This window comes from Lutra lutra, chromosome 2, assembly GCF_902655055.1.
Source record: "Lutra lutra chromosome 2, mLutLut1.2, whole genome shotgun sequence".
Classification (NCBI taxonomy): domain Eukaryota; kingdom Metazoa; phylum Chordata; class Mammalia; order Carnivora; family Mustelidae; genus Lutra; species Lutra lutra.
The window spans coordinates 204,744,442-204,761,869 of record NC_062279.1 but is presented as its reverse complement, the minus strand read 5'-3'; the positions used below and the strand labels follow the sequence as shown (position 1 = coordinate 204,761,869).

General features: G+C 43.5%; 2 protein-coding genes across 5 annotated transcripts in view; one reads left to right on the top strand and one right to left on the bottom strand.

Annotated features, from left to right (window-relative positions):
- Positions 1–11,323, top strand: part of CCNI (cyclin I) — a 31,920-nt gene extending 20,597 nt beyond the window's left edge. For all 3 annotated transcript variants that reach the window (XM_047719607.1, XM_047719608.1, XM_047719606.1), the window contains 4 exons: positions 3,032–3,106; positions 3,262–3,402; positions 3,678–3,908; positions 9,761–11,323. In XM_047719607.1, the coding sequence (XP_047575563.1) occupies positions 3,032–3,106; positions 3,262–3,402; positions 3,678–3,908; positions 9,761–10,210 (897 nt within the window). In that variant the 3' untranslated portion in view covers positions 10,211–11,323. The remainder of the gene's footprint in view (positions 1–3,031; positions 3,107–3,261; positions 3,403–3,677; positions 3,909–9,760) is intronic.
- SEPTIN11 (septin 11) overlaps positions 11,041–17,428 on the bottom strand; it is a 95,209-nt gene continuing 88,821 nt past the window's right edge. Inside the window, exon 10 of one of the 2 annotated variants that reach the window (XM_047719605.1) lies at positions 11,041–16,473. In XM_047719605.1, the coding sequence (XP_047575561.1) occupies positions 16,470–16,473 (4 nt within the window). In that variant the 3' untranslated portion in view covers positions 11,041–16,469. The other variant, XM_047719604.1, reaches the window with a different exon arrangement.

The window sequence follows — 17,428 nt, the reverse complement described above, 5'->3', positions numbered from 1 at the left end:
ACAACCTCTTGTTTGAGGGTTTATGTACTAAACCAGGGGCAAGTAGTAAACATTCTAGAAAGTGACAAGGAGTGAAAAACCTTCTTGGACATGATCTGTGCCCCTATAAGAAGGCATGATGTTTTCTATTATTGCTGTACATTTTTAGAATTTGTTTTGAATCATATTCTATAATTTTTTTTGCTACCAGTATTCATAACATATACTTAATCTGTGAAGTTTTTGATTTCCTAATTTTAATACAAACCATATATCAGTTTAGTCATCTTTTAACACATGGTATACTCTAGATGTTAGTTGTGAACTAGACTAGACTAGAACTAGACTAGAAAAGTATAATAAGTATAAGAAAAGTATAGTATAAGTATAAAAGAAAAGTATAATAAGCCTTTTACACATTTTTTTCTGCCACTACTTAGTTATTGAATATTTACACTGTCGTTTTTTCGAAATATATAAATAATTTCCAGGGGCATACATTTGGAGTATAATAAAATGAACTGAGCATAAAATAAGTTTGGTATATTTTTGTTGAATAACAGCATACAAAAAAATATGAGTAAGTTTTATATGGTTTTTGTTGGTATAGCATTGGTTGTATTATGTGAAATTAGTCATTGTAGACTCTGAATGGATTTAAATCAGAAAATCAGCATTTTTTTAATGGCAAGGCATAAAAAAGTAGAAAAGCAATTTGTTTGTTGTCATTTGTATTCCTGAGAATATGTGTGCTAGGAGAACTGGGAATTCAGTCGTTACTAGGTATGAAAAATAGAAGTCAAAAAATTATGGAGTGGAAGAATTTGGATGGCCCCTCAGTTATCTCTTATGTTTCACACTTGTATTCTTAAGAGACTTAAAGAACCCTAATTATGGGGCGCCTGGGTGGCTCAGTGGATTAAGGCCTCTGCCTTCAGCTCAGGTCATGATCCCAGGGTCCTGGGATCGAGCCCTGCATCGGGCTCTCTGCTCAGTGGGGAGCCTGCTTCCTCCTCTCTCTCTGCCTGCTGCTCTGCCTACTTGTGATCTCTCTCTCTGTCAAATAAATAAATAATCTTTAAAAAAAAAAAAAGAACCCTAATTATAATGATACTAATTGCCTGAAATTTATGTTCTCTGACATGGCTGAATTTATCTCACTATCAAGTCCCCCTCTCCCCCAATCCTCTGACTATAGCTGACCTCCCTTTTGCAGAGAAAGATGAGTTTAGGCTTAGTGTCCTTTCTTGGTTTTTATGTTCTTCACAAATTATTAATGACCTTCTTCTATTTGCTGTCATAGAAGAGATTTTTACCTTATTAAACAGTTTAAACAGATTTGGGGAAGTTTCTGGATCAGATAGAAAATTGCCACGTATCTTCATTTTTTTCGTATTTCTTATTTAATGGGTCCTGTCATGTTATTAGCCTAAGATTCTCTTACTTAAATGGTTAGTCTGTATTGAAACAATACCTAAAGTGTATTCATAGTTTAAATAAAGGGACTTAAAGCGGACCATACAAGGCTGCAGCAGTGTCTAGAGCCTCAGCCCTAGCTATGCAGAGGGAAATGCTATGTAGCTCTTTAATAAAAGTTTTGCACCCTGAGCCCGGCCCCAGAGCTACTGAAGCTGAATCTCTAGTTGGTAAGATCTGAATGTCTGTATTTAAAGAAGCAAAAACAAACTGCACAAGTGACTTGATGTATATCCAAGAATTAGAACTACTCTTTGTTTAAAAAAAAAAAAATCACACTTGCTATTGGGATTCTTTTACTCTGGTGCCCTTGATTTAGTTGTATTACCTACCGTGAGTGAGTTGTTAACGGTTGGGCTCTTCTTTGTAGTGAACTCTGATGACCTCAGGCATTTGACCTGTTGTATACTTGGGGAAATCAGGGATCCTGGAACTGTTAGCTACAAATATCACTCGTGTGGTGTCCCTTAACTTCGGAGACATAATAGACATGACAGTATTTTTGGAAGTACTTTCTAAACCATAATGTCTGATCACTATTAATAATTATAAAAATATTGATAGTATTGAACCAGCTTTTATTTTTCATAGAGGCAGAGGACTAGAAGGTTCCTACACAATATGCCACTTAACACTGAGGCGCAGTGGTTACTGGTGTGTTTATTAAATAAGTTAATTAATCAAGGCCGCATCAGGTCATCAGAAGGGTTCCCTGATTTCACAAGAATGTAATATTTAAGTATAAAGTAAATATAGAAACAGGTTTTCTTTGTGTTATGTAACTTACCTCTGTATCAGTCAGTGTAATTGGAGTTAATTGATCTGTTTACTTAAAACTGGATTCTGATGCTGGGTTTGGCAAACCCTTATTCTACCAATAAGGTAGAAAGTAGTCCTGCCTTATCTTAGATAAGGAAAATAGGCAAATTCACGCCCTCCTATGCACGTCACACTCTTGAGAAAGTTACTTCCGCCTGCTGATTGATTCTGTAGGAACGTAGGAGCCTTTTGTTCTCACCATAGAACTTGAATATGTACTTGTTTTTATGGACACTTAATTAGAAAATTTCTACTGCCCCGCTATCACCCTGTAGTTTTTATAAAAGCATCTGGAATAGATTTATAGTCTTTTTTTCTTTTAATATTCTTTCTCTTTAATTCCCCTAACATCTAGTATGTTAATATTATTGGTGTGACAGTTAAAACAAGTAAAACTAGCTTACAGAACACACACATGTACAAAGAGATCTTTAATTTTTAGAATTTTATTTATTAAATAAGTTGTCTTCTAAAATTAAGCTCTTCTCTGCTAGATAGAAATTTAACTTTGGCTAACTAGCATTGGTTGAACTTTGAACAATGTAGTATCTTAGTATTTTCATAGAATATGATTATGGCTAGGGTTGTGAAGTTAAAAGTTAGCCCTGGTCTTAGAAAGCAATAGGTGGGAATCAGATTAATTATTCCTTGGAATTTTATCCATATTTGTCTCACATGCATAGCTAGTTTTAAAAAATAAACTCTCTAACATTTTGAAAATCACTGAAGTTGCTTTTTTCCTTCTTCGAAATTTTAGGCCCATCCAAAATACTTGAGTTGTATTGCAATCAGCTGTTTTTTCCTAGCTGCCAAGACTGTGGAGGAGGATGAGGTAAATATTTTCCTTTAAAATTTAGTTTTGTCTCTTTCTTGAAAATTTCTCTCCATTTATTAACTAGCTTTCTGTTTACCAGAACACAAATTGAAAATTAGTGTATTTTTTTTCCTCCCTCTTCACTCTGCCCCATTCCACTTTGCTTGGGACAGAGAATTCCAGTACTGAAGGTGTTGGCAAGAGACAGTTTCTGTGGATGTTCTTCATCTGAAATTCTGAGGATGGAGAGAATTATTCTGGATAAGTTGAACTGGGATCTTCACACAGCTACACCATTGGATTTTCTTCACATTGTAAATATACCTAATGTCTCTTTGTTTCCTGTTTGAATATGTAGTCTTAGTGACTTAGGAAAGTAGATTGCCCACTCATTTGTTGTGATTTTTAGAAAAAGAAAAATTAGAAATTAGGATATTATCCTCTGTCAAATTTCATGAAGCTAAAATTAAAAACTTAAGAAATTTGAGTCATTCCTAAAGTTACATCAATTTCTGTACATAATTTACCTAAAACTTTAAGTAAAACTAGTATGATGTTCTTGTGATTTTTTTTTTTTTTTTCCCTCCAGTTTCACGCCATTGCAGTGTCAACTAGGCCTCAGTTACTTTTCAGTTTGCCCAGACTGAGCCCGTCTCAACATCTGGCCGTCCTTACCAAGCAACTCCTTCACTGTATGGCCTGCAACCAACTTCTGCAATTCAAAGGATCCATGCTTGCTCTGGCCATGGTTAGTTTGGAAATGGAGAAACTTATTCCTGATTGGCTTCCTCTGACAATTGAGCTGCTTCAGAAAGCACAGGTAGGTGTCAGTCAAAGTAAGTGTTCCTCTTTGGCTGGGGTATGTACGGTTACTAGATGGTTATAAAGCTAAGAGACATGTCTAATCTCATAATGGCAGACCTCTTTGAAGAACAGACAAGAGTAAAGTAATATACACTTGAAATTTATGGGCTGGGTGAACCTTTTTCTCTTATAAAGGTTAGAGCCTATCTTCTTCTTTTCAACCCTTCTAGGTTACATATAAAGTTTTTGTAAGAATCTTGAGAAATTAGTAAGATTCTCTATAATACATTGTCCTTTAGTTTTGTATGAAGAACCTTTCTACCACCATTTGTGCATTTCAACATAGTACTTCTATATTTCACTTATTTTGTAAAAGATAAATTAAAAAACATAAATGGCAAGAAGTTGCTTTTTAGACAAGCAAGTAATTTATTGTTGGCTAGAAAGTGAAGTATTTGTACTAGACTTGGGCAAGTAGAAGGTGTACTTTCTGTCTGGTAGTTCCTATTATTGCCTACGATTATTCCATCACTTTTATCTGCAAATTGGTGGAAAACATTAATAGGCCAGTTAAATTTTTTATTAGCTATGCATATAAAATGTAGGAGTTTTAAGGGAGAAACTTCTCATTGAAATGGAAAGTTAGTAAAGGTGCTATATGTTACCATCTACTTTGGATAAGCTTATTGGTTCTATTCATGTCACCAAATTAAAAGTTTACATCTGCTGCAGGACCATACTGTTCTGCCACCTGAGTCCATAAAACACTTAGGAATCTGCTTCGCCTTTATATGTCCCTATTTATTCTTATTTGGTGATAGTTCTTCTGATTTATTTTATCAGATTTTATTTAGAGAAAAGACCGTTAAATTCTGAGCTTAAGTAATTACATTTTATCATAAAAACTAATTTTAGCAAAGAGCTGTAGTTATTGAACTTATAAAAGTTAGAATACTATAAAAGAAAAGTAGAATAATACTTGAATTTGGTGTAAGATATCTCATAGATATGAACTGTAAAAGCTAGCAGACATGTAAGTATCTCATACTGCCTCTCAGCTCGGAGAATTTCAGACCCTAGTCTGTGAGCAGAGAAGGATTGAGGGTCTTTTTATGAAAAGGTTGACAGATCAGAGCAATATATTAGCTAGAAGCCCATTCCTTTTCTCTGTGCTTTGTTCCACTGTTTTTAGTGGGGCTTGGCTTGCTCTGCATCCCTGGGACAGGCGTAGGTTGTTGGTGGTAAGACAGACCATTTCTCCCATACAAGAGAGATTTTCTTTTAATAGCATATTTAGATTGTTGTAATTGAGAAGTATTCCCATTGAAATAAATGCTATAGTGAAAATAAAATCCAGGAGATATATTTAGTGAGAATTTTTAGAAATTATCATAAACCACCATGTAAATACAACAATAGTGTGGCACAGGAAATTTACTTTCCTACCTACAGTGTTGTTATGTGAAGCTGAATATTAATCATTTACATTAGACTGTGGAAATGGGGGAAGGGATATTCATAGAAATCTTCTACATTTCATTTTTCATCTTTTTATTGGAGCAATTGACATGTTTAAATGTTCTGACTTGGTCTGTGTGCCTGTTCCCAAAGCCAGTACAGAGAAAATGTGCTGTATGAAGTGTTACTGTCACGAAGAAAGGACAGACTTTGAGGCATAAATAATAAGATTGTCGTAACTAGCATTTGTATTCTGTAGCTTTGAGAATTTGTTCTCTACTATAAAAAAGAAATACTGGAGAGTATGCTTATTCTCTTTCATAAGTCTTTTGGTGTTTTGGTGCTGTAAGAATGTTCACTGAAATTTGTTCCCTTTTTATTGAGGGAGTATTATAGACTTAGAAGAAATCTTCTTAGAAATCAATTCATTCAACTGCTCTTTATTTTAAACCTGTAGTTCAGGGAACTTGGGGCTTTCTCAGAGACACCCACAGGACTGCTTAGGAGAAAACCAGCGCTTTCCCATACACACATTAAAGATTTAGTGTGGTGGTTTTCAGGCTTTCTTTGAGAACTAGAAAGCTTCCCTTGACTCTGGCAAAATCTTGTACGCATAGAATCCAGAATATGGTTCGGAAAGTAATTTTCTGGTAGGTATTCGGGGCAGAGAGCTGTGGGGCGCCGCCTTGGTCCACACGGCCTCTTGCCTCTGCAGGCTGTTTGGACTTCGTGTGAAAGCCGCGCCGTTCTCGCGGGCAGTTACGGCCCACAGACGCCCCGTGAGAAGTCTGCCCTCCGGGCGCTGGGGATACTCTGATTGTACAGAACGAAAAAGATCTCTGGCCCTTGTGGTCTTCAAATTACAACAGAGAAGATGGTTAAAAGCAAGATCGCCAACCTGGAGACTTGACTTGGGCTTGACAGTTCTTTGAAGACTCGGGCTGATGGCAGCGTGTGTGGCCCAGACCTGTCGGCCGTGAGTCTCCAAGGCCCAGGGCTGTTTTTGCTGACTTCCCTGCATTTGGGTAGGGGGACCGGGTCGAATATCCTGGTCATTAGAAGTGTGGCGAGGCTGTACAGTATCAGACATTCCCCTGGATTCGCGGTCCGGGACAGGAAAGGTCTGCAGGGTTGTGGTGAGATGACGCCGGAATCACCTCGGACCTGTTTGCCAGCGTCCGGCCGGTCGTCTCCCGCCGCGGGGCCGGGGATGTTCGCAAGACAAGCTTCCCGCCCGGCCGGCCGCCCCGCTCAGCTCCCGTGCTCCTGGGACGGCTGCCCCCGGCCCCTGCCCCTTCTTCCCTGGCCCGCCCTCTGCAGCTGCATTCGCGCTCCTCTTCCCGACCGACCGGGCCACCTCCGGACTCCGCGCACCGAGTCGCTTCCCCGGGCCCTCGCTGGCCGCCCGAGGGGCTGTTCTTGGCCGCCGCGTGGGTCGGAGCCAGAGGGCGGACTCTCCGGAGCAGCAGCCTCCCCTGCCGGGCTCCGGGGGCTGCAGGGCGCCGAAGGTCGGGCGGCTGCTCCGGTGGTCTCAGTGCTTCGTGCTGTCTCGCCTGGGGCCACCGGCAGCTGTCGCCGATGTCCCCCTCTCCTGCGCCCGCTTCCCGTGCGTCCCCGGTGGGCCTGTCTGCCCCCGGCCTGCTGAGCCCCATGACCGCGGCGGTGGGTGTTCTGGCCTGGCTTCCCTAAGAATGGGCACCGGCGCTCGAGATTGGGGAAATCGCCATGAAAAATAACAATAACCGTCCTCAGGACCTCCTGCCGTGAGACTGGATCTTTCGGTGACACTTCAGCCGAGCGCGGCGGTGTCGGGTCTGAGGTGGCGGCGGCGGGTCCGGGGCGCTTCCTCGGCGCTTCCTCCGGATCCTGACGGGCCACGCTCCGCCTGTTTGCTTAGAGCGAACTCAGGTGGCCGGTGAGGAGGAAGGGCTTCGGCTGTGTTCTTTTGAACAAAGGCTTTAGGGGGATGGAAGTAGAGCTCAGAGACAGGGTGTCGGTTGGAATGGCGTCCGGCTGGCTGTCCGGCTGGCTGTCCGGCTGGCTGCGACCTTCCCCGGAGCGGACTCCTGAGCGGCGCGTGTGTGAGCCGCGCCGCCGTGCACGGCTGCGAGCCTGCGTTCTCTGCCTTGGGTGTCCGTAACACTTTCTTCTCTCTGGCTGGGTTCCAGGTCCGGAAACGAGATTCGGTTTCCCACTGTGGGAGTCCCCCCGCCCCCGCTCTCCCCCCCCCCCGCTCCCCCCCCCCCCCCCCCCCCCCCCCGCTGCTCGGGCCGCGGGGTGAGTCCCGGCGACTGTCCACGGAGAGCTGCAGGGGCGTCGTCTCCCTTTACTCGGAATGCGCGTCTTTCAAACCAGGACCCTCTGTGTGAGCTCTCGCTGGACTCTGCTGTGGTGTTATGCCCGGGGACCAAGGCATTGGAATATCGTGATCCTTTCACTTTCCTAGGCCCCTAGTATTAGTCATCTGCTAAGGAATAGTTTGTTAAAGTAGGTCCTTTGCAGAAGTGATTGTTATACTCTAGCCTCTTCTTCACTTCCCGATTTCTTTCATTTCTCTGATCTCCCTTTTGTAGGCTTCTTGAAGTATTGGCAAGGGTACCTAGCTCCTTAAAGAACTTTACATAAAGCCCCATCTCTCTTCTGTGTTTTTTGTTGCCCTGTTTTTAGCAAGGCTCAGCTTGTTCTACACCCCTGGGACACGATAAGCCCTCGCCTACAGTCGTGAGCTTAATAGTTGGGGACCATCTTTACGTATTATGACTTCTTTTAAGGGAAGAAAAGAAATTCTAAGACCAGCTAGTAGTGTTTTATCCTTTGGATGTTATCTAGTGTCTTTCAAACAAGGGGAAAAAACTAGTGAACCAAATGGTAGAAATTAAAAGTGGGTCATTTTTGTATATTGTTTCTGACAATTTTAGGCATTTTAACATTTGTACTGTGACGATAATACCTGCCTTCCATTCTTCTTTCCACTGATCCTTTCCTGGGTAACAAGTAATGAATATTTTAGAGATAAAAATAGACTCATGATCAAATGTGTTCGTTGTTTTTGCAAATCATGCATATTTTCCTTTATTTTCTCTGTGGTATTGCAAATAGTAATGCTGTGTGTACTGTAGGTTGTATAGGTATGAATAAGATGTAAAGAAATGTCCTAAAATACTTATAAAATACATGAGACCGGAAAGTGATGTCTATGTAGGTTTTCTGGAGATGGAGGCATTTAGCCAGACCTGGAAGGGAATAGGTAATACAGTTTCAGCAGGTAGACATAGACAGGCCTGTTTGGCAGAAAGAGCACAATTTGGGATATGTCAGGAAATAAGGCTGAAAAAGGTTGGGGTCAGACTGGGGAGAGCCTTATACCAAGCTAAAGAGGTTAGCTTATTTCTGGTAGGCTTTGGGGTGCCAAAAATATTTGGATGCGGAGAAATGTATGTTGCTAGAGGAAGATGATTTTAACTGGAGCTATAATTATAGGGAAAGTAGAACAGAGACTGCTGTACTCTAAAACAGGTAAGATTTTAAAGCCTTCCATGTGTAGTTATTGTGTTAGGAAAGAAACTTAGGAAATAAAGATGAATACAGTACAGTACTTGTCTTTTGGTGGCTTATCGTCTATAAAGGAAAAGCTAAATGGTTAAGTAGATTATTTTAATACGATGTGGTATATGATGACAGGTTGAAATAGAAACAGATGGCCCTGGAATTTGAGTGTGGGGGCCAGGAGGAGTCAAGGATGGCTTCAGACAGGATACCTGAACTATCCTGAAGGATAAGAAGGAATTCGTGAAACCTCCAAATGAAACAAAAACGTTTCTTGTTACTGTTGTCAAGCCTGCTAACTTCTACAAAAACGTAATTGTTTAAAAAGTTAAAAAGAACTTCTTAAAAGTTCTCATTTGCTATTTTAAAAACAAAACACTTAAATTGTTTCAAATTCTTAGCCAGATGATGTTCCCCGTTCCTTATTTAAATGTTTTCATGCCTCTGGTTTTTTCCCTAAATTCTTGATGGATTTTGTGTTTATCTGTTTGTCTTCCTGAAGAGATTAGAAGAGGCAGAGGGTGAGGTGAAGGGTTTTCTCCACAGGGGGAATTCGAACAAAAGTCGATGTTGGGTATGTACGGTGAACCAAGGAGAACCGTTTCTGTTTTCATGAAGCTGTTCAGCGTATGATCGCAAAGGCAGAATTTAAGTTCTGAAGCCTGGCCGTAGAAGTACAGATTTGGACACATTTCCTCAGATCAGGGGAGGCCGGGGGGATGGAGGAGTTTCACGTAGGTGTGCGAGAGGAGAGAAGGCTGGGGAGCACAGGGAGCCCAGGGACGGAAAGTAGCCAGTGAAATGACAGAGTAGTCTGTATTCAGTAAATGAGCGACTTTGTGGTTTCTTTTCCTCCTGGCCCAGATGGAGAGCTCCCAGCTGATCCACTGTCGGGAGCTCGTGGCACGTCACCTCTCCTCTCTGCAGTCTTCCCTGCCTCTCAATTCCGTGTATGTCTACCGGCCCCTCAAGCACACCCTGGTGACCTGTGACAAAGGAGTGTTCAGATTACAGCCCTCCTCGGGCCCAGGCCCAGATTTAGGTTTCTCCAAGGACAACAGCAAACCGGAAGTGCCGGTCAGAGGCGCCGCAGCCTTCTACCATCATCTCTCCGCGGCCGGGGGGTGCAAGCACATGTCTGCCAAGCGCAAAGTGGAGGAGATGGAAGTGGACGACTTCTACGATGGCATCAAGCGGCTCTACAATGAAGACAGTGCGCCAGAGAACGTGGGTTCTGTCTGTGGCACTGATTTATCGAGGCAGGAGGGACACGCTTCCCCTTGTCCACCGTTGCAGCCAGTTTCTGTCATGTAACTTCGAGGGCAAACGAGGTAGACTACTCTGGGAACGGGAACGTGGGAAACCGGGAAAGGCTGTGTGAAGGTGTGTACCTTAGCAGGCCAGTCGAAGTGAGCCAGAAAAAAACCCCGTTTACTTGTGTGGCAAATTAGAATCAACATCACTTAAGCATTTAAAGACCAAAAAAAAAAAGTGTAAAATTCAAAAGATCCAAATTTTTTTTAAAGTAAAAAAAAACTTTGGAGTGTTTTGTCGGTTCCATCTTTTTCTCTACTAAAAGTAATGGCGATTCACCCATCTCAAAAGTGCTATTCAGTGTTTTCTTTAAAGTTCTAAAACCCATAGCTGGCACACCCTGTCTCCAGCATCCTGATTTAATTTTTCTCATTTTTGCTTGCTTCTTTATTGAATACTTAATGAACTTTATGCATGTTGATCTATAGCCTGACTTCCACTGATTAGGAAACCCTCAAAATCATTTTTTAGCAATTTAGTGAATAAATTATTTCATTGTGAAAGCCATGTTTAATCCATGATTCAGATTCATCCAGAAAGGGTACTGTAGAATTGCCCCATATGAGTGAGAGGTGGTAAAGAAAAAGGACTGGTATTACCATGTTGATTTTGTGTTTGTCTCCTTTCAGTTCGAGTTTGGAAACAAAATTATCGTTTTCATTTTTTGTTTATCTCAAATTGGAGCTTAAAAGTGGCATGTAATTAGGACACTCATAGATTTTTTGAAAGCCTTTTTGACATTTGTATACAAGAATTTGTGATAAAGTGAATTATCCAGATGCTCACCAAAGAAACATGGAACAACGCAGGTTTTAGTTTTTTTGTTTTTGGTAACTGATCCGTTTTCACTCATTTGTAATCAGTAGGAGAGACTGTCTGGATACCGGAGCAGCTCTGGGGTTGGGGTCTGTAACACATAATGACTGAATTCAGTGCCCTGGGTTTCTGTTAAGCTATTCGTATTTTCCTGATCAGAGTTTTCGCCCTACCTGTCTTTCTCTCAGTGACTTCTGGACCCTGAGCTCCCTGTGCAGGCTGAGGAAGGCATTGCAGTCAGAACCATGTACTGATGATAAAAGCCTCTGGTAGCAATAAAAGTTGTCCTGAAACCTCTGTATCTTTCACTTTTTTCTGCTTGCAAAGTGGTACTAGTTCCTGCTAGACGCTGCTGTTTCTACTACAGAAATGATAAAAATCCCAAGTACATGCTCACAGAAAATCAAACGTGAAAGGGGGATTTAATGACTGGGGGATGTAGGTTTTGACCTAAGAATTTTTCTTTTGTGTCCTTTTCTCACCTTCCACATAGTCCGTTTTCATCTGGTGGAACAGTTGGTGAGAGCAGGCCAGTCTGGGCATCACCTCACAGACTGTTCCAAGATTTGGAAACTTGACCTCTACGGGTAATTGTCCGGTGGCTCCTGATGCTCCGAAGGCCCGTCACTCCATGAAGCCTCCACAAAGGCAAGGGAATGAACTTGATGATCGGGCGTAAATCATTCTCTCATCTTCCATTTAACAGAAAAAGTGCGCCCTCTGACTCTCGAAGGTCAGACCGTAGTGAAGCAGTAAGTCTTCATTCAGTTTACAAGACTGGTGCAAAGTTACCGGTGGAGAACGCAGTCTCTTTCCTACAGATGATTTATTGGTAGGAGGGGTGGGGGGAGGATTGAGAAGGGAGGGTGCTCCCACATCCCATTAAAAAGAAAAACGATTTGTTGGAAATGTTCCTGACACAGCCTTTGGCCTGAGGTTAGCTAGAGCTTCGCTCTCCACTCCGCCCAGCTGAGACTCAGCCTAGTAAGCTTCACCGTGGAGGGAATGAAGACATTGGCGTCTACACCCTACGTGGCAGCATTTCTTCTCTCCTGTGTTAGAAACAACGTGTGTGTGGTGTGTGTGTGTGTGTCCTCCGTACTCTGCGTATCTGGATTTTCAAGCTTAATTTACTCATTCTGGAGTCAGTCATGTTTGAGCAAAGCTGCCCAGGGCAGCCCAGTGGCCTTTCACTTGAGCGTGTGCATAAGCTGCTGACTCTTGGGAACATGGTGACGAGCTCATCTTCATCTGTAGGGTGGTTTGTGCATTTTTCAGCTGGAAAGGGAAGATCCTGTGTCCCCTGTTCTCACAACCATCCTGAAAGACTGTGTCCCGGGTCTGCATTAGCAAGTTGAGGGTCAGAGGGTTAGAGGTCCAGTGCCGCACGGCCAAGAACGGTTAACAAGGCTCCATTTCTAACTCTAATTTACCCTTTATATTTGCTGTCATGAAGTTTTCTAAATTGTCACTTGTGAAGCCTGCAGCATTCTAGAACTTCGCCTTTAAACTGTTAAGAGGAGAAGGTCTCCCCTCTATGCCCAGTATTACTGCTTTGAGCTTTGGCCACTAGATGGTGCTTCTCGGAAAATAAAGCATCTTTTTTAAGTTTCTGGGAAAAACTGAGTTCCTTCGGCTTACTGTGTGAGAACGAGCAGTTGAACACTTGTCTCTTGTTGCCAAACAGTAACATCATTTGCAGTTAAAGTTCACGTCATTTAAGGCACGGGGGACTGTGTATCTGGGACTCGGAAAATGAGCAAGACTTGCCGTGGTCTGGGGCGGATTGTGTCCAGACAGTTCTCTTATGAAGAACAAAAACAACTGGTTTTGCAAAACTAATTTTTCTGAGTTGTCTAGCCCTGCGTAATAACCTAGAAATGCAACTGAGAAGATTTTGTCCCCAAGTTCCCAAACTTTGCTGCTTTCAGTTTGAGTTGGATTTGACCAAATTCATTAACAGATAAAAGGACAGGCTTAGCATAGGTTTTGTCAAGGAACTAGCAGCTCTCACTCACCATAATGGGTTTAGTGATTTTTATGATGCACTGGTATGCCACAGACCTATGGGGAGGTCAGAGACCTCCCTCTTGCCATCTCTGGATTATTGAAAAGGCATAATAAGAGGTAACCAAGGATGTCTTACCAGAGAAATTTGGAGAAAGCTCACGACTCGTTTTCTAGTTCCCAGGAACTTCTGAGTTAAGATAAAATGGTAGAAACCTCCCCCTTTCTCTTGACTATACGATACAATCTTCCTAGTGTGTCAAATGGTAGAACTGATGTGTGTTACACAACAGTAGGGTAGTAGAAGAGCAGAGGCCCAGTGAACTGGTTTCTCATTTCCCTGAAACTGCTGCTTTTGTTAGGCGAGAGGACACTCTAGAAGGAAGGGCAACCGTAAGCAACCACGGAAAAGGAATTTGGGCAAGGTGGGAGAGGGCTTCTGCTTTTCAGAATACGATCTGTCTTTAGCAATTTAGCATAGAAAGGGCTTACCTTTTCTTTGGCTCCCCAAATCTGCTGCGTACATGAGGAATACAGACACAAGTGCGATTCGTGGTGTGTGGCTACATCCCCAGCATCCAGTGTAGGCCTGGGACCGCACGGGGAACAAAGTATTTGGAAAGGGAGAACAGAAGGGGGTGGGGAAGGTGCATGGATGGACGGAAATAAGGGGCAAAGAGAGCTGGCATGGCATGTTACTCTGCACTCCCTTCCCCATACATTTGTGTGTGTGTGTGCGTGTGCACGCGCGCGCGTGTGTATGATCTGTGCCTTACAGTGTTCCACTGACCCCGAAAGATCTCTTTGTGTGCAGCTACTTACCAGCACAGGACGGCTGGGAAGGGAGGTGAATGGATACATAGGCTCCCAGTTAGTCTTTTCAAATTAACACATTAAATCGCTTCTCCAGCCAGGGGAGTTTCAGCTACTTGCTAGAAACTGATCCGAAAGCCTCAAGCACAGGGTCTTCAAGTGAGCCACACTGACATCCCTGCCAGTCTCCAGAGCGGGAAGAGGACGGGCCTCTGCAAAGCGGACGGTTCTGTGTAGAAGCATCACTTCCATACAGTGAGAATTACGTACTTTTTCAGATTCCAGAACTGTTTACTTAAAAGCTGGGCCAATTGGCAAAAACCATCATTAACTAAGAGGCAAGTTTCATGTTCTAGATACAGTTGATTGGGGGTGGGGGGAGTTTGGCCCAGCATGTTGGAAGATGACCTAATTGTTTTCTGCCCACCAGCTCAGCAAATACTGACGCAGAAGATCTTCATACACGTGCTGTGCCAACCTCAAGTAGGCGGTGTAGACTACACCTGTCACAAGCGATAAGGCAGTCTATATCTGAAAGTCAGGTAATACCTATTAAAAGACTGAATGCAAGCTAAAAAGCCCACTACCCATGGACACCGGGCCAGATGACTCCGTTCTTGCTTTGCTTTTCTACAACCCAGCTTGGGATGAGCGGATCATTAGTAGTGATGGTCGGCCCTGGGATGGCTTTACATCTCTTAACTGGTGAGCCGGGACGAGAACTGGAGAACTTAGCAGCTTTATCAACACTTGAGAAAAGGAACTCCCCAAAGTAAAATGCCGAATCAACGGGGAGGACAGTGCACTTGACCAGTGGTGTCCGTGGTCAGCCTTCCCTAGGGAGCTGAACAGAGGCCACCGTGCTTACAGTAACCTGTCCCAAACGGGAGACTAAAAGGGAACGGCAACAACAGTCTACACATTTCTCTACTTTAAAAAAAAAAAGTGCCTGATTTGATTTTTAAATACTGCTCAAAAGATGTCTTTACAACCTGATGCAGAATTTGTTTTTAAATGAGTGATGGGGTTAAGTTCATATTAAAATACTAACAATCTGGGGCGCCTGGGTGGCTCAGTGGGTTAAAGCCTCTGCCTTCGGCTCAGGTCGTGATCTCAGGGTCCTGGGATCGAGCCCCACATCGGGCTCTCTGCTCAGCGGGGAGCCTGCTTCCACCCCTCTCTGTCTGCCTCTCTGCCTACTTGTGATCTCTCGGTCAAATAAATAAAATCTTTAAAAAATAAAAAAATAAAATACTAACAATCCAATTATTGTACTTAGTGCTTACAGTGTTTTCACACAGAAGGTTGTGTTTGACTTAAAAAGCAGATGTCATGCTCTGGCATCAGTTAAAGAGTTGGTACCACCCATCCACCGCAAAGCCACTGGTGATGAGACCAGCAGATTTCTACCACCTTTATGGCTTATAATGTAACAGGGCGCGGGGGGGGGGGGGGGTGGTGGCTCTGGACTCTTCTATTTTGAGCATTTAATGGCTCAGATGAACCTGACTTTATTACATTTAATTAGTTTCTTTCTAAGAAGGCCTCTTGCCAGCATGCGCATCCAGTTGCCCTAAATGACCTCTCCAAGAAGCAAGGGACTGAGGAGGCGGGAACCGGTGCTCCGTCGCTCCGTCCCACCTGCCGACAGAAGCCCGCGCTCCCAGTCTCGAGCAGAGTGAACACTCCTGGGATCTCTACCAAACACGACCTTCCTAATCTGGGGCTGCAAAATGATGGAAATAAGCGAAGACTATCGACGAGTAATAAAATTATAAAGTAACTTAAAAGGCACGTTCATGCTCTAAAATAGAGCTGAATTTGAAAGTCCCTTGATGATGAAAAGTGCCCCTAAGAGGTGACTGCTAACAAAGTGACAAAGGCCCTTCATCTCCAGCCCCTCACAAAAGCGTCAGCCTTAGGAATCACAGCCTCCACTGCCGGAGTGTGTGTGCCTACGCTGGGTGTGTTTTAAGTGAATCCCAGTGAATTTTTTTTTTATTTTTTTCCCACAGACATGGTACAGAAAGCCACCCGGGGAACTGAGAAGACGGGGGGTCAGAACCATCGTAACGATGCTACAGCCGGGGAGGGGCTGCATACGTCCCTGGGGTTTGTTCCCACGGCCCAGCATACAAACAGTCTGGAAACAAGGCAAAGCACAGCTTCACAATAAATAAAAAGGCAGGGATGGGCCAGAAAGTTATTTAACGTGGCTTTAAGTATAAATTGAGCCCTAGAGGCAGAAAAGTCCTCGACCTAAACTGACACATTTTAAACACGATTAAGACTTGTAGGTCAAAACCCCAGTGACACCCGAGGGGTTTTCGTGGTTGTATCTGAGATCAGCAGAGATTCTTAAACAGAATTCTGTGACTTAAACTTCACTTAGATTTCCCCTTGAACTTAAAACTGGCATAATTTTGATACCAAACTCAGTTTGAATAACCAATACATAAAACAGAACTGACTAACTGGAAAATTTTTTTTTCAAAAACAGAATCCCAAACCGAAGACAACTTATATAAGGGATGCAGGTCACAGAAAAAGAGTGAACTCAAACAACAGTGGTTCCTGAATTTAAAGGAAGGATGCCCACTTCTCTCTCTCAAGAGGCAGATGGTCAGCTGAAAAATAAAAACATTGCATCAATAGAACACTCCAAATTAAAAAATTGTAGCCATCTCTGTTCATGCAATACCAAAAGTTGAAAAAAAAACCCCCAAACTCCAAAACAACCCATAAAAACTAACAAAAGGTAGGAGGATGTTGCCCAGCTCTTATGGCCTGATTGATGGCTGAGGGTCCCGCTGGGGCTGTTCAGAAGGTCGCTCACGGGACAGAGAGGTCTGGAGTTAACATGAGATCGAGTTTGTGGGCCCTGGAGGTGCTGACCAGCCCAGGGTAGGGTACGTGCCGTCTTCAGTCGTGAGTTCTCAGATCGGCAGCTTCAAGAACATGACAGCTACGCGACAGGATCCCAACACGCGGCTACCATGGGTCTCGGCCCACGTTCTCTTTTCCACTCAATTTCCTTGTGAGTGTTATTAAGTATTACCGTTTGGGGTAGTGACAAGTCGCTTTGGTAACCACTGCGGGCAGCGGTTGGTAACAGACATGGACAAGAACAAAGAGCGACGCGTGTTTGACCCGGACTTTAAAAGAACAGGAAGCGACGGTGGAAATGAGGCAACTCTTCCCCGACACGTGAACACACAGCTCCTGCTCGTCTAATGCTCTATGTCCATTAGGAGAGAGGAGGGCTTGTCAACAGGATGGTTACATAAAGAAGAAGCTACAGAAGAGAAAAGAGAAAGATTCAGATTCAAATTTGATTCTTAAAAGCTGAAAAAAAGGGGGGCGGGGGCTTCTCTACCACAGCTGCGAAGGACGGTGGTGCCGGTGCGTCAGCTTAAGGGCTCACTATTGTGAGCAGCCCCGGCAACGCCCACACCGGGGTGGACAGAAGGGGGTGGGCAGGGAGGGAGGCAGCGACCACACGTGAGGGACAGGACACCACAAGGCAATGATCTCGGAGAAGGTGCTGCTGCCCGGATGGGAGCGTCTGAAACCCAGCAGACG